The sequence below is a fragment of the Ochlerotatus camptorhynchus genome, unplaced genomic scaffold (assembly GCF_037179485.1).
Source record: "Ochlerotatus camptorhynchus isolate MF236.1 unplaced genomic scaffold, CSIRO-AGI_Acam_v1.1 ptg000243l, whole genome shotgun sequence".
In the NCBI taxonomy this organism is placed as follows: domain Eukaryota; kingdom Metazoa; phylum Arthropoda; class Insecta; order Diptera; family Culicidae; genus Ochlerotatus; species Ochlerotatus camptorhynchus.
In genome coordinates, this window is record NW_027040733.1 from 663,161 (window position 1) to 690,795 (window position 27,635).

A 27,635-nucleotide genomic window follows, 5' to 3' on the forward strand; every position below is an offset into this window, starting at 1 on the left:
GGAGGCATCCATGCAGCTGGCAGGAGTATCGGATGAAGTTACGAGGATGAACATTTTCAAAATAAAGGCAGGATTGAAACTATTGGACATTCTTGAAGGAACAGTGTCAGATTCCAATTCACCAGATATTCATACAGCCCCTTATTCAAACGCAATCCATCGACTTGGCTCATTTTTTGGTTCTCGAGATTATTTGTTTATGCAACGACAAAAGCTCCGATCACTGGCACAGAAAGTAGACGAGACAGATTCCAAATATGTGAAACGGGTGATTGCGGTAGCAAAGCTATGCGACTTCGACGAAACTATCTTGGTAGAGCAGATATCGGACTCAATTCAAGCCCATGCTTCAAATCGCAAGGTTCGTGAAGTGGCCAGGAAATTTCTGCGCAAAGGTGGACAGCTCGGAGAGTTACTGGATAAAGTTCGAGCTTTGGAGATGGATCAAATAAACGAAGAGATGTATGCGAAAAATCATCAGCAAGCTCTACAGCAGGTACAGGTGGCAGCTGTGACTGCTGGTAAACCAGGGAACGAGACTTTCAACAATAATCGGTTTGGCAGCCAGAGATACCCACGTAATGACCAACCACGATTTGGTGGTAACTGGAGAGGTACTAGAGGAAGAGGATTTGTTCGTCGTGGATACGTCAGAGAGGCAACCTCCCAGCAAAACAGATGCTGGAGGTGTTTGAGTAACCGGCACAACGCAACGGAATGTTGGTCCATTCAGCAGACTTGTCATAATTGCCAACGTATGGGACATGTGGCACGAGCTTGTCGTCGAATGCCGTCATCGGGACCGATCAAGCGACGCATCAGCACCGATGATAAAGAAGTCGCGTTTACGTCAAAGAAGGTCGCTATTGTTAAGCACGACGAGGATGAAGCTGTCAATGATTGTGTAAGTTCACCTTCTTCGGCATAACTGATCTGGCTTTATCATTCGTTACTTTTGCGAGCTACTGGATTGATTTTTGCATTTCAATATAGAAGTTATTTTGATTGTTTTGATATAGCTACGGGCTATTAAAAAAAAAACTTTGGCCTCGTTTTCATTACTGTTACTTAAAGCTACTTTTTTTAAATCAATAAATATACAATGAACTCGTACATTACGTATTATCATTATGTTGCTAAGAATGACCATTTTGATTAACAGAAATATGTATCCCAGTCCAAAACGAAAGATTCTAAAAGAGAGATCAAACAGCTAGAATGCTCTTCCCAAGATAGAGCAGCATCTAACGTGTGCTCATCTGATAATGATAAAAACACAATCGAGAAGGGAACAACGCTGACGGTTAGTGTGTATAAATTTTATCCTTTAGCTAAATCTCGTACTTTATATACAAATAAATTTTCAGGAATCAGAAACATGCATTTCAGGTGTGAATGAATCGTCGAAATTGAATGAAAATGGAGTAATTATTGGCAAAATATCAGGGATCCAAGTCAGCTTTTTGATCGACTCGGGCGCTGACGTAAACACGATCGGAGGTGATACATTCGAAATGCTACTGAAAGACGCTGAATCCAGAGCTGGGTTATTGTGCATCAAACATGGAACGGACAAGCCACTGAAGGCTTACGCATCTTCAGGTCATATTGACGTTGTTGCAACATTTGTGGCAGAGCTGACCCTTAGTGATGATCGGCCTTGCTACATGGAAAATTTTTATGTAATCAACAAAGCACGCGCGTTGTTGGGCAGGGACACTGCCATTAGATACAGTGTTCTACAGCTGGGTTTGGACGTTCCAATCCAAACGCAACATCACATGAACTTTCCTGGAGAAATTCAGTCACTGCATGTACCTGAAGAGTTTCCAAAGTTCAATGTCCCACCGGTAATTCTCAGATACGATGACACCATGCCGCCGTCGAGAAAGATCTTTACAAACATCCCACCGGCTTTTAAAACCGAGACAGAGCGGCGCATCAACGATCTATTGGCATCAGGAATTATTGAGCGCGTCACGGATTCGATGGACAAATCATACTGCTCATCACTTTTGGTAGTACCTAAGGGTAAAAATGATATAAGATTAGTGGTGGATCTCAGAGGCCCAAATCAAGCAATCATCCGAACACCATTCAAGATGCCGACCTTGGAATGTATTCTCTCCGGTTTACCAGATTGCAAATGGTTCTCTACAATTGACTTGACGAGTGCCTTCTTCCATGTCGCATTGGACGAAAGTTCGCGGCACCTGACAAATTTCTTTGCGGGAGATGCTATGTATAGGTTTCAAAGGCTTCCATTTGGGCTGACAAACGCTCCAGATATATTTCAGGAGATTATGCAGACAATTGTGTTGGCGGGATGTAACGGAGCTCATAATTACCTCGACGACATTCTGGTATCCGGTAGAACTAAAACAGAACACGACGAGAACTTGAAGGAAGTGTTGCGAAAGCTACGCGAGCACAACGTCTGCATAAACGATAAGAAGTGTGTTTTTGGAAAACAATCAGTGAAATTTATCGGATTCCAATTAGGCCATGACGGACTTAGAGTTGAAGACGAAAAACTTAAAGCCATTCGAGGATTTCGTACACCGGAAACACAGCAAGAAGTGAAGAGTTTCTTGGGGCTAATGAATTTCACGGAACGGTTCATCATTAACAGAGCGGACAAGACTAAGAAGTTAAGGGAACTTGCAAAATCGGAACGTTTTTACTGGAGTGAGGAGGAAGAAACGGAATTTGTGTTCCTGAAAGAAGAGGCCTTGAAAATAATATCAAAACTTGGATATTTCAACGTAAATGATGATACGGAGCTTTACGTCGATGCGTCTCCATTCGGGTTAGGCGCAGTTCTCGCGCAATACAACAACGAAGGGGTTCCAAGGGTAATTTCTTGTGCATCTAAGGCACTGACAGCAGCTGAAATGAGGTATCCTCATACACAAAAAGAAGCACTTGCCATGGTCTGGGGAATCGAAAGGTTCACGTTTTATCTGACTGGAAAAAGCTTCGTGGTACGCACGGACGCCGAAGCCAACGAATTTATTTTCGGTAAAGGATACAAACTGAGCAAGCGTGCAGTATCACGAGCGGAATCGTGGGCTTTGCGGCTTCAGGCTTACGATTTTAAGGTCAAGCGAATACCAGGACACTTGAATGTAGCAGATGCTCTCTCTCGACTGATTTCAAAGGCGCAAGTTGACGAGCCCTTCGAGGAAGAAGATGAGAAAAACTTACTATATTCGTTGGAAGCTGGTTCTATGAACATAACGTGGCAGGATATTGAGCTGGAATCGGAGAAGGACGAAGTTCTGATTGAAGTGCGTTCAGCCATAAAGTCTGGAATTTGGCCGAAGCATCTCATTAGTTACGAGGCACAGTTAAGAGACTTGCGAGTTTTGGATCCAATGCTGTTCAAAGAAGATAAGATTGTTCTACCTTTAAGTCTACACCTAAAGGCCATAGAAGAAGCACACAAGGGGCATATCGGTTGCCCGGCTATGAAAAGGATTCTCAGAGAATTTTTCTGGTGGCCAGGAATGAGCGACGATGTAGGGAAATTTGTGAAAAATTGCAACACTTGCGTCATAATTTCCAAAAGAAATCCACCAATTCCACTTTCAAGTCGCCAGCTGTCAGAAGGTCCTTGGGAGATATTGCAGGTTGATTTTTTGACTGTTCATGGTTGTGGGTTTGGAGAGTTTATGGTTTTGGTTGACACGTACTCCAGATTTCTCACAGTAGTTGAAATGAGATCTACGGATGCCAGAAGCACAAATGAAGCACTTCAGAAGATTTTCTTCACTTGGGGTCTACCGCTTATCCTACAAAGCGATAATGGTCCCCCCTTTCAGAGCAACGAATTTGTACGATTTTGGGAGGCAAAAGGCGTAAATGTAACTTGAAATAGTAATGTAGCAATATATTTGTAATTTGACTTTTTAATTAGGTAAGAAAATCTATTCCACTGTGTCCTCAGACGAACGGTGCGGTAGAGCGCCAAAATCAAGGAGTCATAAAAGCATTGGCATCAGCAAAAGTCGACGGTAAAAATTGGCGGAATGCACTACAGGAATACGTACATGTGCATAATTCACTTAAACTACATGCTAGACTTGGAATTACTCCATTTGAGTTATTAGTGGGCTGGAAGTACAGAGGAACATTCCCTTCACTTTGGGACTCGAAATCGGAGGATATTATTGACCGAGACAACGTACGTGACATGGATGCAATGACGAAGCTGCAGAGTAAAAAATATGCCGATGCCAGGAGGGGTGCGAAATCATCAGATATTTCTGTAGGAGACATCGTGCTGATGGCGATTCCGAAGAAAAGGAAAACGGATCCTTTGTTTTCTAACGAAAAATTTACAGTTCTATCACGATATGGAGCTAAGGTGGTGGTAAGAAGTGACCGCGGAGTCCAATACACACGACACATTAATGATCTTAAACGTGCCCCGTTGCATAACCGTGAAACCGAAGAAGTACCTAATCCTGAAACCGAAGAAGTATCTAATCCTGAAAACGAAGCTGAGAACGACGAGCATGTGGAAAATCCAGTCGATAAAATATTAAAGCGACCAGTTCGAAACATTCGCAAGCCTGAAAGATTTAAGGATATGTGTCTGTATAACATTTTTCAGTAGGATCACAACAGCACACATACATTAAATGTGAATGACTCCAGGACTTACATGATGTCGTTCTTTATAAGATCTACCGTAATATAATTAAAAAAAAAAAAAAACAAAACATACTTATCATTATTTGCAACATAGCCCGGTTTGTGCATTCCATCATCGTTCCCTCCCCCTTAGTCGGCTTCTCTGTGAGCAGTAGCATACAACTTTATTCCGATCCCAAACCGGATCCATGTGTCGTTGTTCACTTTGCTTGAGCCGGTGACATTGGCCATTTTCGCCTAACAAATTATGGGCCGGACATTAACGTTGGACGTTGGAGTAGGTAACCTGGGTAATTCTAGGGAGCATCCAGGAGACAGATTGACCATAATTTGAACCGCTAAAAAAAAAAAAAATCAAGTAAAAAAAAAATAATATAACAAAACAAATAAATAAACTTGCACATCCAAAGTGCTTCCGACAAGCTGACCCAGAGCAGCAACTTCTTTCTGCTTCGAGCGTCTTGTTCTTGATGTGAATATTCGATGTGAGCTCCATCCATAACTGTCTGTTGCCTTCATGTGCAGTTTTCTCCAAGCTCCAAAATATTCACCGTTTGTTTTGGCTATCAGTCCAAGCTGCAAGATGGGGCTTAAAAAAATCTTCTTCGTTAAGAATATAGAACAGCTTCACAAACGAAAGTAAAAGTTCTAGTTGAAGAATTCAGAACGTTGATGGTTTCCGAGAAATCAAGCAGTATACGAGTGTATGAGAATAGACATACGTTACGTTGATGTTCGAAACGTTCGAAAGCGAGTTTCGAAAAGGAAATCCAGAGATGGTTTTGCGTGGAGAAAGAGAAATGCAAATCATCAGGGGTGGACTTGCATGGAGAATAAATATCACTAAACGTTCGCGATAATTATCTAAAGGATCTTAAAATTAATGAACGTGTGAATAATGTTCAACTCCTGTTCAAAAAAAGAGAACGAATATTTAACAACAAAATTGAAGCTATAATAGGACAATAAATATGCACTAAAATAAATTTAAGGGGATTATGGGAAGAACACAGAGAATCGCTGGTATTTTTGTTAATTGTAGTTAAGATAAAGCATTCCATTATTGACCAATGTCATGTCAATCTATAAAATTAAAAAATGAATTAAGCTAAAATATATATAAAAAAAAAAAGGATTTTCGATTATATACATTGCTGGTTTGTTTAAAAAAATATTTTAAATGAGAGTGGAAGAGGAGAAGGATGTAGATAATATATGTTGATAATAAATTAAAAGTAATAATAGTTCTAGTGTATTCAAATAATAATAATGCATGTGATAATAATAAATCGTGTGTAGCTTAGTAGCCTGCTACCTCAAACAGAATGTGAATAAAATAAATAAAACAAAAGCACTTAGCTCTCAGAAACGCGAGAGTGTGAGAGTGAAAAGGAGAAATAAAGCGAAAGCACTAATCTCTCAAAAGCGCTAGAGTAATTCTAGTACGTCTCTGAGAGAAACATGTAGCTAAAGCATCGCAAACAGGAAAGCTTCCATAGAAATTGAGAGCTGTAATTGTAGTATGTCTCTGAGAAAACACGTAGCTAAAGCATCGCAAACGGGAAAGCTTCCATGGAAATTGAGAGCTGAGAGAGGATAACTTGATCAGTTTTGAGACAGACGTGAACAAGAACAGTTCAGTTTAGTTGTGTGCATCAATTTACAGATTGAAAAGATGGAGAAATCTGGGAAATCCGACAACGTGCTCAACTTTTTGGCTCACCTCTGGTACTATCTTCGGTCCCAAGCTTGTCGAATCACCCCTCGAAACATAGGTAAAACCAATAACCCCTCATTTTATCTGTCAAACTTTCATAGCGAAACAAAACAAACATTGCGTAGTACTAGAATTTCAACTAGAATAGGGTACGTTAATCGTTTGCTTGGGATCAATAGGCTACTAAAGTGGTGAGCCAATTTAAAATCGTTAGTTTCGTATTGATTGTTGATAATACCCCGTACAGACTATGGCTTATATCATGTAATATAGGCTGCATTGCAATGAGCACTCATACATAGGATTTCTAGAGTCACACCAAGAGTGAAGCCAAGTCTACCTATTGAACTGTCAAACTGGCTACTTATCGTGCAAAATAAATAAACATTACGATGCTATGAAAGCTACACGAAAGGTATTGCAATAATATATAAAAATTTAATCGAAGAAATGACCATAAACACGCAGTGAGCATTTAAATTGTAATTAGATTCGTTTGGTAATGATCAGTAATGAGAATTTGTAATATATGTTGCTGATTTAATCCAACAAAATCACTAGTATAATGATTTACTGCAGCCGGTAATTTAATTTCTCGCTAGAAGTCCTTTGAAGTTGATGCATAAATCCTCTGTTGCCAAGTGAAAGAGAAGGCATTCTTTTGAAAACCGTGATGCGAGTTCCACTGTTTTTCTCTTGGCGTGACTCATTATACACCGACTCTAAAACGCTGTCCAGACTGGAGAGTTAAAACATGTTATAACGGTTGTTAAATAATTGCAACACAGAAACCACCATCAAGATAGCGCTATAACATGTTATAACTCTATAGTCTGAACGTAGTATAAAACGCTGTCCAGACTGGAGAGTTATAACATGTTATAACGGTTGTCAACTAATTGCAACACAGAAACCACCATCAAGATAGCGCTATAACATGTTATAACTCTGTAGTCTGAACGTACTATAAGGATTTCCACTGAAAACTAGATGTAATGAGTGCTCATTGCAAGGCAGCCTATATTACATGATATAAGCCATAGTCTGTACGAGGTATGAAGCGGAACCCACAATTTTTTTTTTGGTCCGTCAAATGACAGGTGTAACGCATGTCAAGTTTCTTTTATACAACTCAGTGACTGAGAATAATTGACTCAGAGAATTTTCTTTCTATACGAAATTTAGTCAGATTTGGAAGAAGTGCAGTTACTCATAGCTTATGAGTAACTGCCAACTCAGCACATTGTGCTAAAATTAGATTCGGCACAGCTTGGGCACATCCATTGGCACACCTTCGGGATACCTTCGGCAGATCTTCGGCAAACCTTAGGCACAATCTCATAGGCATTGGATTGTGGTGAATAAAATGGGAGCTGTCCAGCAGTGCTGTCATTGAAGTGGTTCACAACATTACGTGCTGTTTGACTGCATGTTCAGAAACATCCTCTAATTGAATATACCAAAGGAACTCAGACCAGCAGTTCAATTATAGATCTTAATACGAAATATAGGTTCTAGAGTGGGCTCAAGAGAAAGAGGCAGTTAATCAGACCTCATTAGTACCCTTAATTCAAATAATGCTACATCTCACACAAAACAAACTACAGAAGTCTATTCATCATCCTCCATAGTCGGTCTCCAACAATGTTTCCCCTAGTGTTCCCCACCGGTTCAAACTCTTTTCAGCCGCTGATAGACCGTTGCTTTTTACATCACGAAAGGCTAGGTTTCTGCTCTGCTTTTGATGGCATTATAAAACTCTAAAACACAGGACTTTTACTATCCTATGAACACAAAACACCAAAATTTCGCACACTCGCCATTTCCTGCGTCGTCCTCAATCCGATTTATGCTTGCTTTCAAACCATAACATTCAAGCTGTCAGAAATACCGGGTTACCGGGATGGGTATTTTACAAACGATCACAGCTTGCTCTATGACCGGCACAATCGGCTTACTTGCGGCACACTGACAAAAAAGATGACCCAAGATTGGTGTGCGGAGTGACCTACCCCTTGGTAACTGCACTTATTCCAAATCTGAGTAAATTTCGTATGGAAAGAAAATTCTCTTAGTCAATTATTCTCAGTCACTGAGTTGGTATGGTTGTCCATGTACCCACATCTCTACTTGGCGACTTCACATCGATGCTTCATCAGTCCATCAATTTTGATCAGATTCATATTAGACGCTGACGGTGACGCTGCATTGTGAATCCTGCTTTACTATAATGATCGAATTTCTTCATCGATGTTCTCTTTAAGTTGCTAAAGTTATACGAAACAATTTTCTGAAATTTGACTAATGCAGTACTGTATGTGTACACATAAGAACTATGTGTCAGACACATATATATATCATTTGTTTATCACATTGCATAATTGAATTTTTATTAGTGTAGGAGTAAGAAGCAACCTAGGGGCAAGTCAGCTTTTAATCATAGTAGTTTGAATTGCGTAAAGTTACAGTTAAAATTTGTGGACCCCTAATTTTCTAGAAAAATAAACGACCCATCATAATGCATACCTTGCTTGATGTTTCGAAAATTATTTCACTATTCCTGGAATATTCTCCGGAGCTATTTATATAACTAGCTAATTTTCTATCTTATTATCCACTCATGCCCAACAGCTACCGCTTGACTCTACGATTCCCTAAGCTAACCATACAATACATGCTAAAATATCATATTTAGACCCTTCAAATGATTTCTCAAAACTTTAAACGGATGCGAAGGATCTTTGTGGATGGATTGATTTGGATTGGATGTACAGCTTGGATAATCTTAAAATCACACATCCTGCTCATATTTTGTTCCAATACTTAACATATAAACGAAGACAACAAATCAAGTTGCTTCCTCAACTCAAGCGCAGCGGTATTGTTTCTATCGCTTGGATTCTGGCAAAGTTGCCAGTCTTCTGGATATGATGTCTTCGATATAAAGGTAGTGGGCTGTAAATGGATTAAATAAGACTGGAGTATTAGTATCATTATAATAAATTAATTTGAAAAAGATCACTCTGACAGTTGATGTTTATTCAAACAGTTTTATTTTTTATTTGTTGTACGACCTCGTTTTCGCCAACTTTGATCAATTTTGAGTAATCATGAGTTACTCAAATTTACTCGCTGCATATATTAACTCTGAGTACATCTGGCCTGCCCTTTGGAAGCAACATCAATACCATCATTTTCTGACAGACATACCAGCTCCTGTTATTTCGTAAAATAAACTATTTGACCTGTCATTTGCAGACCCCAATCGAGCATTACTGTTTCTTTATTCATCAATGTGTTGGAAGTATTCTGAGTGGTGCAGAGCCTTTCGAAATGGTTGTCAAAAAAATCCAACTGGTGCTGTCAAAAAATCCAGCGAGGGTCTTGTCGTCAGGACCAGCCCCAGGGCTTTCACCTCTTTAACAGATGCGTTCAAAAGATAAAGTATTAGGATCAATTCTCAACATTTGATTCTTAAATAAAATTGTATGGTAATAAGACAAGTGTATCTTAAAGGCTGGCCAAATTTGTTTATACCAATGAAAAAGTGCGATTCATTAATAATGATTGTAAACATCCTCAACAAAGAAAACTTAAACATCACAACAAACGGGTTTGAGAAAAAGCAGCAAAAGCATATTTGAGCGTTTGACGTGATATTGATCAGTTTCTTACTTGATAACCATTTTAAAGCTTATTCCAAACTTTACAAAATATTGACTCAACCATCAATAGTGAGAAAGTCACAAATGAGTTCTCATTTTGGCCTTGTAAAAAAGGCACCAATTTGTGATTGGCGTTGAGGGGCACTATAATGAATATTTTTCAAGCAAAATAACTTGAATATCGATAGTTATCGACTTCACACCACTCAGGAAGTATTTTATTTAAACGTGACGATAATTAAACCGAACAAAAATTAAATAATTTTAGGTGGCAATTCATCAATATGGTCTTGAATGCAATATTTTTGCTTTTTTCGCGAGGAACTAATATCAACCAACGTAATTCATGATGATGTATGACATATTGATGTAATAGCAGCTGATTTTTTGTTTACTGAGGAGTTTTGACAGATCATAGATGAACTGTCAGATCTTTCCCATTGAAAATAGCTTTGTTTATATTTACATCGTGCATCGGAAACTTCAGATTACTCACACACTCACAGCTTTTTAGCTGTCTGCGAAACGTCTCATGGATCACCTTATATTCTTGATTGTTGCCCTTATAAAAAATTTGGTATCATCCAAACCATATGTGGAATAGCTCTATTTATCATATGGGCGATCGTTCGTTTATAGTATTTTTTTTTATTAGGGTGCCCCCGTGGAAAATTCACCATCAAATGGAACACAATCTAGATTTAACTCTGGGTCATGGTGGGTATATAAATGGTGATACAGCTTTGTCACTATATAGGCGAGGAGGTCGTGGGGGGGAAAAGTGCGGTTTTAGAGCAAATTGTAAACAAACTCGGTCGCTGTCCCATACAAAAATCCAACATTGCTGAATCATGAATTTGACACATTAGAACACCTATATGTAGTCACCTTGCTCTGGGTTTAATGTTTGGCTTTTCGATCATGAATGACGACACCGTTTTTCTCACCAAACATTGTAATCCGTCAAATGACAGTGCTTTGTTTGGTTAAATTTACTCCCTCCTTCATAAAACGAAAATAAACTTTATCAGCGCTTATCAGATTTTGCATTACAGAAAGTGTTATGTTTCGTTCGTAATATTGCTCCTTTCAGTGTGCATATACATCGTTCGTATTGAGAGAGATAAGCCGTATTTCAGTGTTGAATTGAAACCAAAGCGTAATGGATATCCAGCAGTCCGTTTCTGTGGACAGCAAGCGTTCCACCCTGCAAGAATTTATCGATCGGGATCCATTGGCAGCGGATCTTCGTGTTTCACTATTCGTGTCCGCTGCCCGGTCGTTCAAATACGACTCTTGCCTTCAACCATTCCCACCGGATTATATCGCTAACAAAGAAAAGAACATCGACGAATTGGTAAGAGCGTCGTATAGTCATTCACGATAAGTACACGTAATCGTTACTGATTGGTTTGTTTCCGCAGAATCGAGTACTGGATGGTCTGCAATCTCTGAAGGACTTGAACATTGCTACTTTAGCTAATCAACAGCTGCATTTACTGCACTGGATTGTCTGCAAGCAATCCAACCCGGGGCTACGAACAGTCCCAAAGTCGGACTTTGATGTCGTATTTGCCAAAGCGCCCTGTTTGGCCGCGTTTCAGCGGCCGCAGCAAATTTTCGAAGTAGTCTACCGAGAAGATGCTCATTCGGAGCGGCGGTTTCGGGAGAACCTGGACCAGTTCAGATCGTACTACGCGTACCACGGTAGCAAATTGTTTAACTTTTATTCAATTTTGAGCTATGGCTTACAGCAGCATCTGAACAAGACTGCCCTCTTTGGAGAAGGAATCTATCTGTCGGCTGAGCTGCACGTGAGTCAGATGTTTGCCCCGACCGGAGCGGGCTGGTCCAGGTCGGCAATTGGTAGTCATTTGGCTTGTACGGCGCTGTGCGAGTACGTAGATAATCCGGTATACGTCAAGTGTCAGGAGGAGAACTCCAGCTCGGACATTCCGGAAAAGTACATTCTGGTGAAGAACAATGAGCTGGTGCAGGTGCGGTATCTGTTGGTTTACGGGAGTAATCGTAATGTGGGATCCGCACCGGTGAGCGGTCAATTCGAGCAGCCGCGGCAACGAGTGGGACATCCGAGGACAGCGGAGAGAGTGAGACCCAGTCGATGTGTAAGGTGGATAGCGGCCAATAAGAGTTGGCTAATGGCGGGAGGGTACTTTCTAATGCTGTTTGCCATTGGGTTGATGAACAGTCCGAATGCACACTACATGAAGCAGATGTTTCTGCAGAAGATAAATCACGTGTGTAATGCGCTGTTTGGCGGGGTGGCCGATCGGGATGCGTGAGGGTGGGCGTGATGTGTGGTGTAATTGGTGTTAGTACGGTTAAGGTAAATATACTATAGGAAAGTTTTAATTTGTATTATTTACAAAATATAATGGATGGAAAGATTATCAACATTTTGACTATTGATTGTGATCCGAACAGAGTAGGATGCCAAGATTTTCAAGGCAATTCCGAAGAGAACACTGATGTCGTTTTCGTTTTTGCGGTGTAGCTACACCGGTGCTACACCGTCGTACACCGAAAAATTTGTGTGTGTAGATATCGATTGTACCTTTGTTTACAAACAAATCAGTGCCAACATTTCAAAGGGGCGTAATTGCTTTTGTAAACAATGACTTGAGCCGTCAATTTCTCGCGAATGAAATCTCACCTCTCCCAAATGACAATGCTAACTGGTAGAGGAAACATTCCTCTACCTGCTGGTGTCATTATTTTTAATGAGTGAGCTTTTATTCACGAGAAATCGACGGCTAAAGCCATTGTTTACAAATGCAATTACGCCCCTTTGAAATGTTGGCACTGAAATGATGATGAGCTGTCAATGACTCGCGCTTATTTCTGCTTACACTACACCGGTGTAGTGTAGTCAAAACAAAAACGACATGAGATCTGACTAAAATTGCCAAGTGATTTTGAGGAGCATTCAAAGGATTTGTGAGGAGCATTCAAAGGATTTGTGAGGAGAACTTAAAGTGACTATTAAGGAGAACGTGGGTAGATTACCGTAACGTAGATAGTAACGTGGGTAGATCACCTTTTCGTGGTACGTCACGGGACGGGATTTTTCAGCAATCAAAGGAACACATCTTAGTCCTTGTTACTTTTTATGCCTTGTTGATAGTGATAAGTCCTCGGATTGCCTGGACCGAGGATGATCTTGAAACAAGGAAAAATGAATTAGTTAGTCTTCACCTATGTGATTCCTAATCTTCTATTCGTGTTTCCGTAGTTTGAACTGCATGGTTAAGACTAGGGTTCTGATGCATGGACATTATCGGTGTCATGACTTATTTTTGTTGCTAAGGAATCCAATTTTGACTGACAAAGGGGCGCGCCTTTGGAGGGTGTTTCAACACTCCGAAGGGTATAAATAGCGGGACCTTTCAGTTAGAATCGATACCTTGCGATGAAGGCAAGAATGACAACTGTATCAAAACCGAAAACTTTATCATTTTTCAATAGTGATGAAGTATTTTTTTTTTCTTTATTAAAGAGACTTTCAGCCTTGGTTTGGTTCGTCTCTGGGAATCCCAGATGCACGGGAAAAAATCCGATCTCCGAAATGAGAAAAATGACTCATGATTTCATGAACACAGCGTATTTTCATGTTATGAAAATACACCATGAATAATATTCATGATATCATGAGCAACTTTTGCGTAACGCAGCAAATATTCCCAAAATCATGAATCATCCGAGTTGAAATCATGAGCTAAATTCATGGGTTTAACTTTTAACCAAAAAATGCAAAAAGAATAAAATAAAGCATCAGACTGGATTCGAACCAAGAACCTTGAGATCACTAAACCCATACTTTTACCACTAGACTATCAGTACTTGTATAAGTTGGAAGACAAAAGGCGTATAAGAGATACCTATGTAGTGCGGTTTATGAAGACGGTTTGCCAAGTACGTGTAACGCTTGTAGCGGTCTTGATTCCACTGCATTATGAAATCATGAATTTCCATGACGAAATCATGAATCATTGTTACGATTTCATGGGATGGCAAGTTTTTTCATTTCATGATTTTTTATTCATGAAAATGGAATCGAATTTTTTCCCGTGTGGGGAATCCCCTATTTGAGGGGGGTGGGAATTCCAGAGGGAAATTACCCTAACAACATAGTTTGGATCCCAGAGGGGATTTCCGATAAAGGGCGTGGGGCCCCAGAAACAGAGTTTTTAGCTACGGAGTTTTTAATTTGGTGGCCCTGGAAGGGAACCTCCGAGGGTGGGGCTCCGAGAGGGGTCCCTTAGTTGCTTAGTGGCTGTCTTAATACTGTCATTTTGTTGGAGAATTCCGTTTTCGTTGCGTTGGTCTGTATAGTTGCTGATGTGGGTGTTTAGTTGTGAGATTCTGGTTCCGAGTGTGATCGGGTATGGTGGTGATGACGATGATGGTGAGTTAGGTGATCAGATTAGATCGAACAGCTCAGCTTCCCGCAGGAAAGCTTAAAGGGCTGAAATTCTGGTAGGATCGTTACCGAGGGCATCGCTGATGCTTCCCGGGATGTCGTATCGGGTTCTTGGTGCTTCGTATTTCGGACAGTGGCAGATAATGTGATCCACCGTTTGTGGAATTCGTCATAGATCACAGATCCTATGGAAAGGTCCTATGACCTGCTCTCGATGTATCGGTGGGTCCGCCCACCTGGAGATGTCTCTTTTAATTTTTCTGATGAGGGGTTTCACTGGCCGCCCAATCGAGAGCCCAACCTTCGTTGGTGATTTTTGATACCCATTTTTTGAGGTCCGGACCAGGTACAATTCGCGTGTACTTGGCCATACAACGACCTGAGTTGGCTAGTTGATCCGCTTTTACGTTACCATGGACCCCGCAGTGTCCAGGTATCCACACAAAGACGGTGTTGTTTGGAGCGTGTTCCTGTATAGCCTGGATCCAAGGGTGTTTGCTCGTATCGGATTCCAGTGCGGCTACCACACTAGCGGAGTCGGTGAAGATGGCTATTGGTCGGTCGTCGGGAATGGTGGCTGCAATGAAGGCGGCAATGGCTTCCGCAGAGAAAATGGAGCACTGATCCGGGAGTCTATGGCATTCCGCGAGGTTTGAACCGAAAATCGCGATTCCTACCTTTCCCTGGGCTACCGAGCCATCCGAGTACCGAATGGTGTATCCTCTTTATTTCCGGTTCTGGAGTTCGAGTACCGCTTGTGCCACCGATGATGGTTTGGCACTGAATTGTTTTTTGATTGTGTGGTCGGTCAGAATCTTCGGCTTGTTCCAACCCCTCGCTCCGACCCAGTAAACCTTGGATATTGGGGGTTAGAGTCGGGTTGGATGCTTCCCTGAGTGAATTGTTCGCTTCCGTGAGGAGGGAATCTTCCTTGTCGTCTCCTGATGTCTGCTGGTAAAGTCCGATGGCTCGTTGGCAGATAGTTTTGGAGATGAATCAATCAAAGGGGAGCAGTCCTCCTTCGATGAAAGCAGCTATTCCGGGGGTACCTGGCAAAATATCCGAACAGATTCGGAGAGATTGTTGATAGACCGGCGCTAACTTTTCGATCAATCGGGGCTTGGCAAGGAACGTAGCTTCGATTCCGTAGGTTAGGCGTGAGTTGATGATGGCTTTCGCCACGTTCAGTCGGGATCTTCGGTTGGCATTTGGATGTCGTCCCGCTAGAGTTTTGAGCAGGTTCATACGCTGTTTGCATCCTTTTTTGACATCGTTGAAGTGTGTGTCGAAGGTGAGATGTCGGTCAAAGCAGACCCCGAGGATTCAGATCGTTTTCCGAAACGGAATTAGGTCTTCTTTGATGCAGACTTTGGTGCTAAGGACTTGGTGTTTTATCGGACAGATGTGGGTGAATTCGCTCTTAGTACCGGATAGCTGGAAGCCGGCCGACGAGGTCCATGCCGATACGTAGGTGATGGCCTAAATAAGCTTTCTTTGCAGTGCCTTCACCGTTTTCTTGACAGCCATTAGGACGATGTCCCATAGGCCGTAGTAGTGCTGCACCCTATTTTGTTTCAAGTTTTCGTTTTGTAACTAGTTTACATTATTTCCCTTTGGAGGCATATTGTGAATGAATTGAAAAATTTGACAACCTACCTAACTATCGATTGCAACGGGCGATCGGGCTTTCTTTCGGAAAACATTTCGGAACCCACTGGTTGGTTGTCTTTTTTAACTTTATTTTTAAAATACTTTTTTATATTCAATTCATTTGATAAGTTCTCATCGTCTTCTTCTAATCATCTTCCTTCGTCGTTTTTCACTAAGAGTCATAAACATTCAATATCAATCGCTATTATAATAATTAATGTATCATTCATATGTGTTTGTATATGTTTGTGTATTGCATCCTGTTGTTCTGTATTTTTTTTATTTAGCTTTGCTTTGCAGCTTTTAAGTGTTTCAATCTTGCCGGATTACTACATCCACTGAATGAATCGGGCTTGTAGTTGTTGTTGTTGTGTGAGAATATTTAGTAATTTCCGTTTATATAGACAATTACTTGATGCGATTACACTTTTACTATGAAATATAAACAGAGGTGAAGATATTAGATATGTGTGTTTTCTAAACGTTACAGGTTTGTTTTCTTCTACATATACTTAGATCTGTATGAGCAGAGTTTGAAGTTATTGAAAAATTGTATTTTTCCTTTTTACATTCGCCGTTGGGGCAGGTGTTCGTCATCAGTTTTCGTTTCTGTATTCTGTGTGTATGCGTGTGTGTATGTGTTTTTCTAAATCAAAAGAAATTTCGACCCTTTCACCAATGTCCAAAACGCCATCTTACTTTAAATATCAAATTTCCTTCTCGTTCGATTTTCTTGGTTAAAACAAAACGTCTTTCGGTTCTATGAAAGACCATAGAACTGTTGGTCTCCTCATAAATCAAGTGCATCTTTACTCCGATTATAGTACAACTAACTAATCTTTTCCATACGAATCTACCGTATATTTAGAGGAGAATGGGGGAGGAAAACGCATGTACGTCTGTGTCTAGGATTAAATTTACAAAAGAAACAAACACAAACAAAGGATTGCTGTGGCTGTTTTAATTTATTATTAGAAATAGAAAGGTTTGTTGTTGTTATTACAACGGCAGTAGGCTATTGCAATCTCATGCCTGGCAGACTTGATTAGTATTAATGTTAAATATGCATTTAAAAGTTAACAAAACTAGAGAGTGTTTGATATAAGAGAGGAGCCAAATGAACTGTCAAAGCCAGTACCAATATCTTGATTGCATTGGCAGTGTTGCTAGATATCACCTAGGCATAGGTTGCCAAGGCAGTTTGTTTTGAATCTGCTCCTCTCTTATACAAGAACGTCTCTAAACAAAACCATCGTCGATTCATTTTGACAGTACAGTGGCAAATGTCAATGACCTGTATAATTCCCTCTAGACCTTGTTAGGGTATGATGCTCAGTTCTGTGCAGGAGGACTAGTTAACGGAAAGCCAAATCTGTGGGTGCCAAACAAAGGGAGCTAATTGCAAAAGCCTATCGAATCTTGAGGACTTGGGAAGTCTACCATCCAACTGTACTGTAGGGGAAAATTCCGATCTCACCCATGTCGCCGCGGTTGAATATGGCGTAACCGTAGATCGGAATCTCCAAGTTGGTGTTGGCAGGAAGCGAACACGCGTTCGGTGGGTGTGGAATAAAAAAAAAAGCACGGTGTGACATTCCTCCTGCAACTCGGTGCGTATTTACACTTTGATTGATTGATTTGTTGTTGGTCGTGCGTGTGTGTGTGTGTGTGTCTTAACCAAATTTACGTTTTTGCGAGAAAAATGTGGAAAGTCTCAAAACAATCACAGTGGTAAGGTGTGAGAAATTTTGGACGATAGTTTAGAAAGGGGAAGAAAAGGGAGGTATAATTTAGTTTTTGAAAAATTTTGAGGTTAGGGGGGTTCAAGGTCATCGACGTTTAAGAGGCCCGTGACTGTCAAAATGTGCGCTGATTGTTACTAGAGTAAAGTGGATAAAAACAGACGTGTACACGAGTTTTGTTTTCTGAGTATTATATCATCGTAATTGGTTTTTGGCTTCCAAAACTCTAATTTTTCCTATACATTTTTTCTGATTTTTGGAAGCTGTTACTGTTTAACCTGGGAACACTGATTTTGTCTGTCAATGCCCACACATTTGTAGTTAATAATAATCATTCCTGTCTGAATTAACGCTAGAGGAGTAAACACTAGCAGGCGAGAGTTAAAACTTAAAACATACAAGTACAGCTGTGTACGGGGATTAAGGCTGTTTCAAAAATGAACGATTATTGACAGCTACTAAAATATTCCGTGTCTAAAAGTATGATTAGACATCAGTGGTTTTCTTGTCTTCTCGCTTAATCAATAACAAAGTTGACAGTTTCAATATTTACACCAGGGCTAAGAATTACTTTTTCAACAAAAATTTCGTCTCTTCACTTTTAAATATTCTCACTTTATTTATTTTCTTGTATTTACACACACACACTTAGTTTTTTTTTCTACTCGTATTTGTGCGTTTCGTCCTGAATGTTTGCGCCGAAAAAAAATCTACTAACTCAAAGACTTTCAATAAACAATAAACGTTAATAAAAAAATATGAATGAATGGCAGTATCGTGTCAACGTGATGTTGGTTCTCTTGTAGTTTGAAGTTTGCTTGCGTAAGTCGTACAAGTCTATATAACCTAAGCTGACACGGTGGGTCGAATAGACTTTTTTTTTATTCCAGGAAATATTTTCCTTTCCAATTTTTGTTTCAACATGCAAGTACCTAATATGTTTTTTTTTCACAATCTTTTTCATACAAAATAGTTTTTGGTAGAATAAAGTTTGTTTTTTCCTCTTCTCGCAATAATGTGCCTATCGACTCCACCGGGAGCTGAAGTTCTTTTCTTTTTCTAAATTCTCACTCATAACTATTTACACTAAAAACAAAACTAGTCATTCACTTACGAACTAAGTAGAGAAAACAGGAATTAAAAGACGTGAAGAGCGTGACAGTAAAGAAACCGGACGCAAATTTCCATTTTCATTTCATTTGAAAAGGGAAACAAGCGGAAGTGCCATAGCGGGCGGCAACTGTCTCTCTCTCTCGGTCTGTCGGAATCGTAGGAAACCCGACAGACAAACGACCGGTAAACGATGAAACGGGAAGCTCCAGCATAGTTGCACATATCCGTATTTATGTGTGTAATTATTTTACGTTTAGTCTCGAGCGGTTAGTTGATTGTTTTTGATTTTTTTTTATAGATTTGGAACGGGTGAAAGCGCATGCACCCACCCAGCCAGCCAGCCGCAGTCGGTTAGACCTAATCCCATTCGCCGATGTACATGGCTCGCGGTGCCGGAATGTAACCCCTCGTTGGCAACGGGACACGGCCATACATGTGACTATAGGGTGACTCAACGACGTCGGTATCTGCAATGGGGGAATCAAAACAATCAGGTTACTTGGATTATGGGGGTGATAGCGCGCAGTGTCACAGTTTACCGATTCCACTTTCGTAGCTTCTGGCGTGCCACATCAGCTGCTGGTGGTGCTGGTGGGCGGCCATCAGGTTGTGATGGGGGTGCATCTGGTGCAACTGGTGCAGCGATTGCAGCGACGACGGATGCTGCAAATGGGCAATCGAGAGACGCTTCGAAACGGCGGCAGCAGTGTTGTTGTCCTTGATGTTGCTGTTGTTATTGGCTACGTTGCTGTTGTTGTTGTTCTCCTTCGATTTGGACGATTTGACAAAGTTTGGCACACGGGCCCGCAGTCCACAGTAGTAAGGATCATCTGGAACGAGTCAGAACAATTAGCACAAGAATCCACTTGACCTAGCTTCTGCTACCCATGGTCTGTTGAACTCTCGTATATTCGCTCTCTCTCTCTCTAGCACATGCTTCTAAAATTGACCATGCCGATCACGCACACGGGTTGGACATTGGGAAAGAATGGTTCTTCGCTGTGCACAGGCTGCCGATACCGGTTGAATACTAATTATGAACGGTGTGCTCAAATGCAAACACAGAAAATTCACCCGAAATGCGCGTGTTCTGATTCATAGAAATTTGATAGCGGACCAGCGCAAATGGGAACCGTGGTTTCTTGTGAATGGGCAGCAAAAGCGCGATGGCAATCGCTTAACCGTTAGGGACTTCTGTCTGATGACAAAAAAACAAGGTTTATGGTACGTATGATCATGATTCAGTTGAGCGATGAAAAGTTGTGTCGTTATGGGAATGCTGAGGGGCCGATTTCACCTGAAATGGTTTTATGTCTGGGAGGAGACTTTAGAACAGACATTGATGCTAAATACTTAGTTGAATGCAGAATTTTGTGTCGTCCATTCATCGTAACAAATGAATGTTGTATTTTTTTTACCTACACAGTAAGGAAAAAGCAAACCGGCATGAATGACCATAGAAATTTCCATGAAATCTCTGCTTAATAGGGTGCTTACACTTATGCTATTTCACTAGCGCTAATGAGCAAAAAAGCTCACCAGCATAATGTAAACAGGTCATCAGCGTCTACCAGCATGAAATTTCAGGAGCAATTGAAATTCATGCTAGTTGGCTAGGTAACTAGCGCTAGCAATTCTGCACAGATGTAAACCTCGATGTAAACACACCATAAAGCACACTCCGGATATCTGTGCGTGCAAAATTGATGAGTTGATTCGTTTCTGATCTACTCGGAACAAATTATTGTTATCGAGATAAAACATTTCTATGGTTTTGACAGAGTGGATCGCTGCACATTTGAATTGGCCGTTATAGATTTCCGAGCAAAAGTTAAATTTAAGTTTCAGGTCGGTTTGTCAGTGGAAAAAGTACACATGGAAAATAAGCTCTTTTTTCTCGAAACGAAATTTTGGTGAGGGAACTTTAGGCAACCAGATTTAATTTTATCGCATCCAATCCGGTTTGTTGTTTTCACTCATGTCGTATTGAACATTAGTTGTTAGTTGGGTTGGGTTGACAAAATTAATGCGAGTGAAGGAGGCGAACAACTGCAAAGCAAGTGAAAGGGTAATAGGGGAATTTACGTATTCTCGGCAACCTAAGCAGCGACCTTCTTTCTATAGCCTTTTTCTCTAACGAACGCAGACATATGAATTATTGGTTTGTTTACAATCTTTTGCTGCCAGCTGCTCTAACAATTTCAGTCGAAAGAATTTTCAAAAACTGTTTTGAAACGCTTTTACAAGGCTCCAATCTTCTCTAGTCAGAGCGAGTATTGTCGGCAACCAGTTTTTCTTCGGCAACCGTTCCATTTGAACTGCATGTAAATCTGCTGTTCTATTATCGGCAATTCGAAATCAGCTACAATTTGTAGTGCGTGTGATTCATTTCAAGAAAAGCTTGCTAGATTGCTTTTTCTCAGTGGTAAAAATATAGTCAAATTGAAGCTGAAAGCATTAAGAATCGTTTGCATGCATTCAGCGAAGTGTTTTCATATGAAAATCTAGTGCAAATAGTGTTTCAATTTGGGTTGCCGAAAATAGTCTGTTATGCCGAAGCCGTCATTTCCCCTAATTATTAATTTAGATTTCAAATAAATAAAATAATAATACAGGGGAAATGGCTCTAATGTTGGCCTATGGATCTAAAATTGGGTCCATCGCTGAAAATATGCTATTTATCAATTTTATCTAGATGAACGCGTCATTGAGACGGTACTAATGGATATTTTTGGTCGCTATTGAAAATTTAGTCGATTGCTGAATTCATGTATGGACCCAAATTATGGGCATTTAGGCCGACATTACATCCATATCCCCTATATCAGGGCTGGTAGCGATCACTGCTGTCAGAAATAGTGATTTTAGTGACCATGTTGAATAAATAAGTGACCAAATAGTGACTTATAGTTGTAAAAATAGTAACTAAAAAGTGACCTAAGAGAAGGTGCATCAAATAAATGTTTGATGTTTTAGACTTATTCAATAATTATCTCATAAACACTTATGTACGATATGAATCTTTAAAGCAAAAAATTCAATAGAAAGCTTATAACCAAACCCACGGTATTAGTTACTTTCATTTACACTTTGAACTTTAAAGATTCACAGTGGATTAATCTTCAGTAAGAAATAAACTTAAAAAATAAATATTTTTTTTGTTTCTGAATACCACTGTCCTCCTGTGAAGTCTCCGAAGTTTTTCGAGAATTTATGGAACTTTTGTTCTCCCGCAATTTTCATGGAATTAGAACGAAATAATTAATATAGTTCTATGATTTTCACTGAAGTTCTCCAGATTTTTCTGAAGTTCATAAAACTTTCCTTAAATTATCGACACTAATTTAAAACTTCTTCAATAGTCTAGACTTTCCTGGTGCCTAAACGATTACTGAATTTCTTTAAAGCTTTCTAGACTGCCCTGAATTTATCAGTATTTTTAAGAACCCGCACCTTTACTGAAATCAATTAATTTGCCTTGGAGTATCGAAAATGTTTTCTGATATATATTCATAATTCCCTGACGCTTCTGACATTTTAGGATCAATCGTAGAATTCTTGGAATACCCTAAAATTCCACGGAACTCCTTGTAAGTCGCTGCAAATTTGCTTAAGTTAATGGGATTATTCTGAAGCTATCTGATCGTCCTCGAAGCACTCGTATCTTCGCTGAATATCATTAAACTATCTAAAAATATCTATATTTAGTTCTCTGGAATTTCTTAAAGATATCGCTGCTTGCTAAAAGTTCTTCGTTGATGTTCTCTAATCAACTTAGCTAAATTTTCGCATTTTTTAAGTTCTTGTAATCTCCACGATATAACACCCTTAAAATACTCTCACGTTTGCCGGGGATTTGAATTTCCAGGAATTCTCTCGGAGCTTTGCTGAAGTTTTCGGAAATTCACTGAGTTTCTCGAAACTTCTTTGAGGTTTCTAATATTTTCTTGAAATTATTTGCACCACCCTTTGATTCTCTGACCTGTCTTGATGTTCTCGAAGCTTCTATAAAGCTCTTAGTTCTATTGAAGATCTCGGTTCTGCTCGGAAATAAATAGAATTCCCGTAAACACCTTTAAATTTCCCTGAAATTCATTGGACTTCTGTGAAGTTTCTGAAATATTTCTGAAGTTTCATAAAATCTCTGAAGGTCTCTGTACAAACCTGAAATTCGCGGAACATCTGAAGGGTTCTCGATTTGTTTTTCAGCACATTCTGGAACTATTTTTAAATTTCTCGAGTTCGCTTGACACCTATGAAGTTCTCTGAAATTCTAGGAACTTCATAAAAGGCTTTGAGGTTCTTACAGCTTCCAGTGAGTTTTGCATATTTTCAGCGTGTTAACTTCCCTTACGTTCCTACAGTTTATTTATAGAGCTTCACTGAAATTCTCAGCATTTCCTTTCATTTCTCAGAACTTCTCCAAAGTTCCTACAATTGCTGCAAAAAGTTAATTACGAACTTGAAATAAATCATTTATTTGTTTACTTAATTCTGGCACTTTGAATATTTTCAATATCTTCTTTCAATTACAATGAATACGAAACTTCAAGACATTGAACATTTTTAGATCTTGGACTTACTTACTTGGAAAACTCAGGTAATTTTATCCAGAAAAATGAGTAGACATCCTGTGTATAGAGAAAGACTATTAAACGTCACAACGCAAAGAATAATCAATCTTGAAATAAATTCACGCTAAAAAAGTTGAAAATAGTGACTTATTACAAGAAAAAGTGACTTTAGTGACTTGGCCTTAATAAAGGAGACTTTTTAGTGACTGACTTAAAAAAAGTGACCAAGTCACTAAAAAGCCCTGCTATATAAATTTAGAATCAGAGGCATGAGTCCACAGCGATGAGAATTATTTATCGAAAGTTACCATCGATAGCTACATTTTTTCTCCATCCTAGATACAACTCCACTCTCCATTCCATTGAACCGATAACCTTGGAAAATGCCCGGGCACTAATCGTTTTAATCGTTCATACCAGCAATGGCCTCTCTCGCACTGCCTTGGAATAAACCAAATATTTATCTGGATTATTGTTGGCCGTCTTGGTTTTGTCTATCTGTGGGCGGCAGCAGCAGCAGCAGCAGAACCTTTGCAGTCATAGATGAGTCCATAACAATGCAATCACTGATATCGTCGCGGCGAACAACCAACCGAGCGAGCAGAAACAATTGTAAGCGAAAAAATGTGTAATCTAAATTTAATTAAATGGAAACATTCGCCGCCGATATCGGCCAACGACCAACCAACGGTGACCGACGGGAGGTCTCCTCCGTTCTGTTGCTGCAGCCACATTCTTATCGCTTTGCATTGGAAAAATGCGTTTGTTCGGGAAACAAATTCTTCAAACCCAATTCAATATTTTCCATCCGACCGAGATAAGCTAAATAAATATAAATGGGAGAAATATTTGTGCCACAACATGGAAAGTGTCTTCTGCTGGAGATATAGGCTAGCCTTTTTCAGGTTCGGACAATGAGCTGCGCTCTCCGTGGGATGACCTTCGCTAGAGTCCATGCGTTCGTTCATGGTAGCAGAGAGCAGGGAGCCACTACACTACTAGTAGACAAAGGAATCTATCTTATTCTTCTGGGCTGGCTTCCCGAGCGTACATAATTAAGCTGAATATACAAATATGTTTTATTTGTATAATAATCGAGACCGCATCGGGCGGAATGTGAAAGGGAAGTCGGAAAGACCGGGCGACTTACCATATTTCTTATTATCTTTGCCTTTGTCTGATTTTCCTCGCTGCAGTTTGACGCGGTTCTCGTCCTCAATGTCGTCGTAGTCCGGCTGAGAAAAAAAAAATCCCAAACAAATTTGAAAGAAGGTTAGAACCGATTTGCTTCGCAAATTAAGCCATGGTTGACGGAATTTCGGTGCGAGTGACTTCAACGCACCGCCGTCAAGTGACGAACCTTAACGATTTCATGTGATGCGTATAGATTGTCCCGCGGAGGTAGTTTCGGTGGTTTTTCACTGCGGCGCTGTCCAACCGGTTGGCCCTGCATCAGGTGGTCTCGTGGGGCGCCCACCATTCCGCTACCGCTGGCGCCGAAGCCGGAACTGCCCGAGCTGCCACCGCCGTTGCCGGCAACGCTGTATGGGTCCTCGTCTGGAATCGGGATGCGCGGTCGGTTCTTGATATCCACCGGGCGATGAACTGGAATGAAAAAAAAAGAGGATGAAAAATGTTGCCATTAGTGGAGCAGTCGAAAACGGGTTCTTATTCTAATCGTATTTTTTTCGACGGTGTCGCACAAAGATAAATGCAAATTGATCGAGATAAATGTCAGATGGCTTTCGGTGGTTGCTGGATTAGCTGCAGCTGGCAGCATCAGGACAAGTTGGAGTTTGTTGCAAAGTGTGGGATTTAATGGCATCTTGCTCACTATGAGATTTGAAAACAAGTTTTGACATTCTGCGGATAAGGTTGCACAAGGCGCATCGAACCGGACGGAGATGAAGTCTTAAATTTATGTCTGCCTAGAGATATTTTAGCAATATAGCAATGCATAATTAATAACATCATTCGAGCATCATTTTAATTTATGATTTTCTAGAAAATATTTTATTTATCAGCAAATTTTCTTTAGATCTCAGTTAGAAAATTTACCTCAAATTACTTGAAGTTCACAGAACGTATCTTCAAAACTCCTGAAGACTAAAAAACCACTCAGAACTTTTACGGCATTGTTAGCAGGTTTCTAAACATCCATTTTGCTCCCCGAATTTTACTCGTTCGAAGTAAACTGAGCTCCACCGATCGGAAATCAACTGAACAGCTCTGAAGTTCTCAGGATCTCTCTGAAGTTAGCCAAAACTATCTCCAAAGATGTTTATGATAACTTCAGAGAAGTTTGGAGAATTCTCAGAAAGCCTCTTCACAAGTGTTTAAGAGAAGCCGAGGAGAGTTTCTGAAAAATCCAGAGTGCTATTAAGAAGGCCAGAGAAGTTCATGGAAGTTCAGGAAACCTTAAATAGAATCGGAAGCATCAGAAGATTTCACCGCTCAAAACTCCAGAGTGGCACGTGAATGCTGGATAGTTTTGGAAAATGTCTGTATTTATCTGTTTCAGGGCATCAGAGCATTATCCTAAGGAATGTCTCGTTTAGCATAGTTTATTTATTTATTATTATTATAGTCCATCTGACTTGATAGTCTCAATGAAACACTTAAATCTAAATGTAGTCACTCATTAAAAATTAAAAATTGGCCGACAGCAAACGATGACGAAACCTGGAGGCATTGATGTCAAAGTCAAATAGGTCAGAGGCTTCGTTGAATTGATGAATCATGGCGACAAAGGAACTGTTTGCAGCATAGTTGGTTGCATATACTACTTCATGTAGCAAGGTTCTCGGACGGAGTGTTCGGGCAGGAGCATACAGATTAATTTTGGCCAGTAACTCAGGAACATCATATTCTGCGAGAAAACTTTAGCAACGAAGACGACCTGCGATATGTTTCGTCGCGTAGCAAGAGTATCCAAACCCAGTAAACGACAGTGGTCAGCATACGGTGGTAAATTCAGCGGGTCACTCCATGGAAGATAGCACAGTGCGTATTTGACGAATTTGCGTTGAACAGCTTCGAATCGTCCACTCCATACTGCTTGGTAGGGATTCCAGACAACACACGCGAATTCCAGTAGTGAGCGTACCAATGAACAGTAGAGGGCTTTGAAATACAGAGGATCACGAAAATCCTTAGATATCTTGAACATGAATCCAAGCTGACGATTAGCTTTGTCGATCGTGGTTGAGAAGTGGCGAGTGTATGTGAGCTTTTCATCCAACAAGACACCGAGGCCTTTAACGTGATTGTGTTGAACTGCAATCCCAGCAACGTTATAATCAAACAAAACGGCAGTCCTAGTTCGAGACGCACAGGACCATAAAATTACGTTCACACCAAGCATTAAAGATTTCAAGCAGGTTTTGTAGTTCTAAACAGTCGGCATGTTACAATCATGTTATCACACTAATTCAACATACCAAATCGATAAGATAGGAAACTTCGAAATTATTTCAGTTTGGAAAGTTATTTCAGAGCAAGGTTGCAAATGCTCATTTCGCATAAATCAAAAGTTAATTATTGTAATGAGGAAATTATCAACGAGAAGTATCTCAACGTGGTTTAGCAGCTCTGAGAGGTTCAAGAGATTTCAGAGTAATACTTAAAGGATCACAGTTCGAAAAATTCCTTCAAACACTGCAGCCATATAAAATCAGAGCATTCTTTTTTATAATTCCATTACAAGCTGATTGAATTGTTCCCAAGAAACCATTGAAGTTCTTCCTGAGCACCCATCCCAGTGAGAGTGCGTCCATTATCATAAGGAATGTCTCGTTTAGCATAATCATATAATCTCACTACTTCATCTAGACATACCAAATCGATAAGATAGCAAACTTCGAAATTATGTCAGTTTGGAATCAGACTTTCATTGGTACATCGGCAGTGTTGGCAAGAAAAGTGATTTGTGGCATTTAATTGAAACCAGAAATATTTGAACAGTTATAACTTTTTTAGAGGCATTCTAACTCCGTACTTTCTTCAGCAAGGGGTTGTTAGGCATGTCATTTCACCCAAATGCGGCTCTAGCGTACGTATATTTTGCCTCCTCTG

General features: G+C 40.1%; 2 protein-coding genes across 2 annotated transcripts in view; one reads left to right on the plus strand and one right to left on the minus strand.

The window, feature by feature from the left end:
* The first annotated feature begins 11,068 nt into the window (after positions 1-11,068).
* LOC135704519 (protein mono-ADP-ribosyltransferase PARP16-like) lies at positions 11,069-12,420 on the plus strand. Its single transcript, XM_065225998.1, has 2 exons — positions 11,069-11,398; positions 11,466-12,420. Exons 1-2 carry the CDS (start codon positions 11,204-11,206, stop codon positions 12,342-12,344), a joined length of 1,074 nt encoding a protein of 357 aa, XP_065082070.1. The 5' UTR covers positions 11,069-11,203; the 3' UTR covers positions 12,345-12,420.
* A 4,858-nt stretch (positions 12,421-17,278) lies between these two features.
* The window catches only part of exp (expansion), a 279,003-nt gene continuing 268,646 nt past the window's right edge, over positions 17,279-27,635 (minus strand). The window contains exons 8-11 of the mRNA XM_065226010.1: positions 24,922-25,166; positions 24,712-24,796; positions 19,527-19,817; positions 17,279-19,454 (exon numbers count right to left, since the gene is read on the minus strand). Of these exons, the coding sequence (XP_065082082.1) occupies positions 19,345-19,454; positions 19,527-19,817; positions 24,712-24,796; positions 24,922-25,166 (731 nt within the window). The 3' untranslated portion in view covers positions 17,279-19,344. The remainder of the gene's footprint in view (positions 19,455-19,526; positions 19,818-24,711; positions 24,797-24,921; positions 25,167-27,635) is intronic.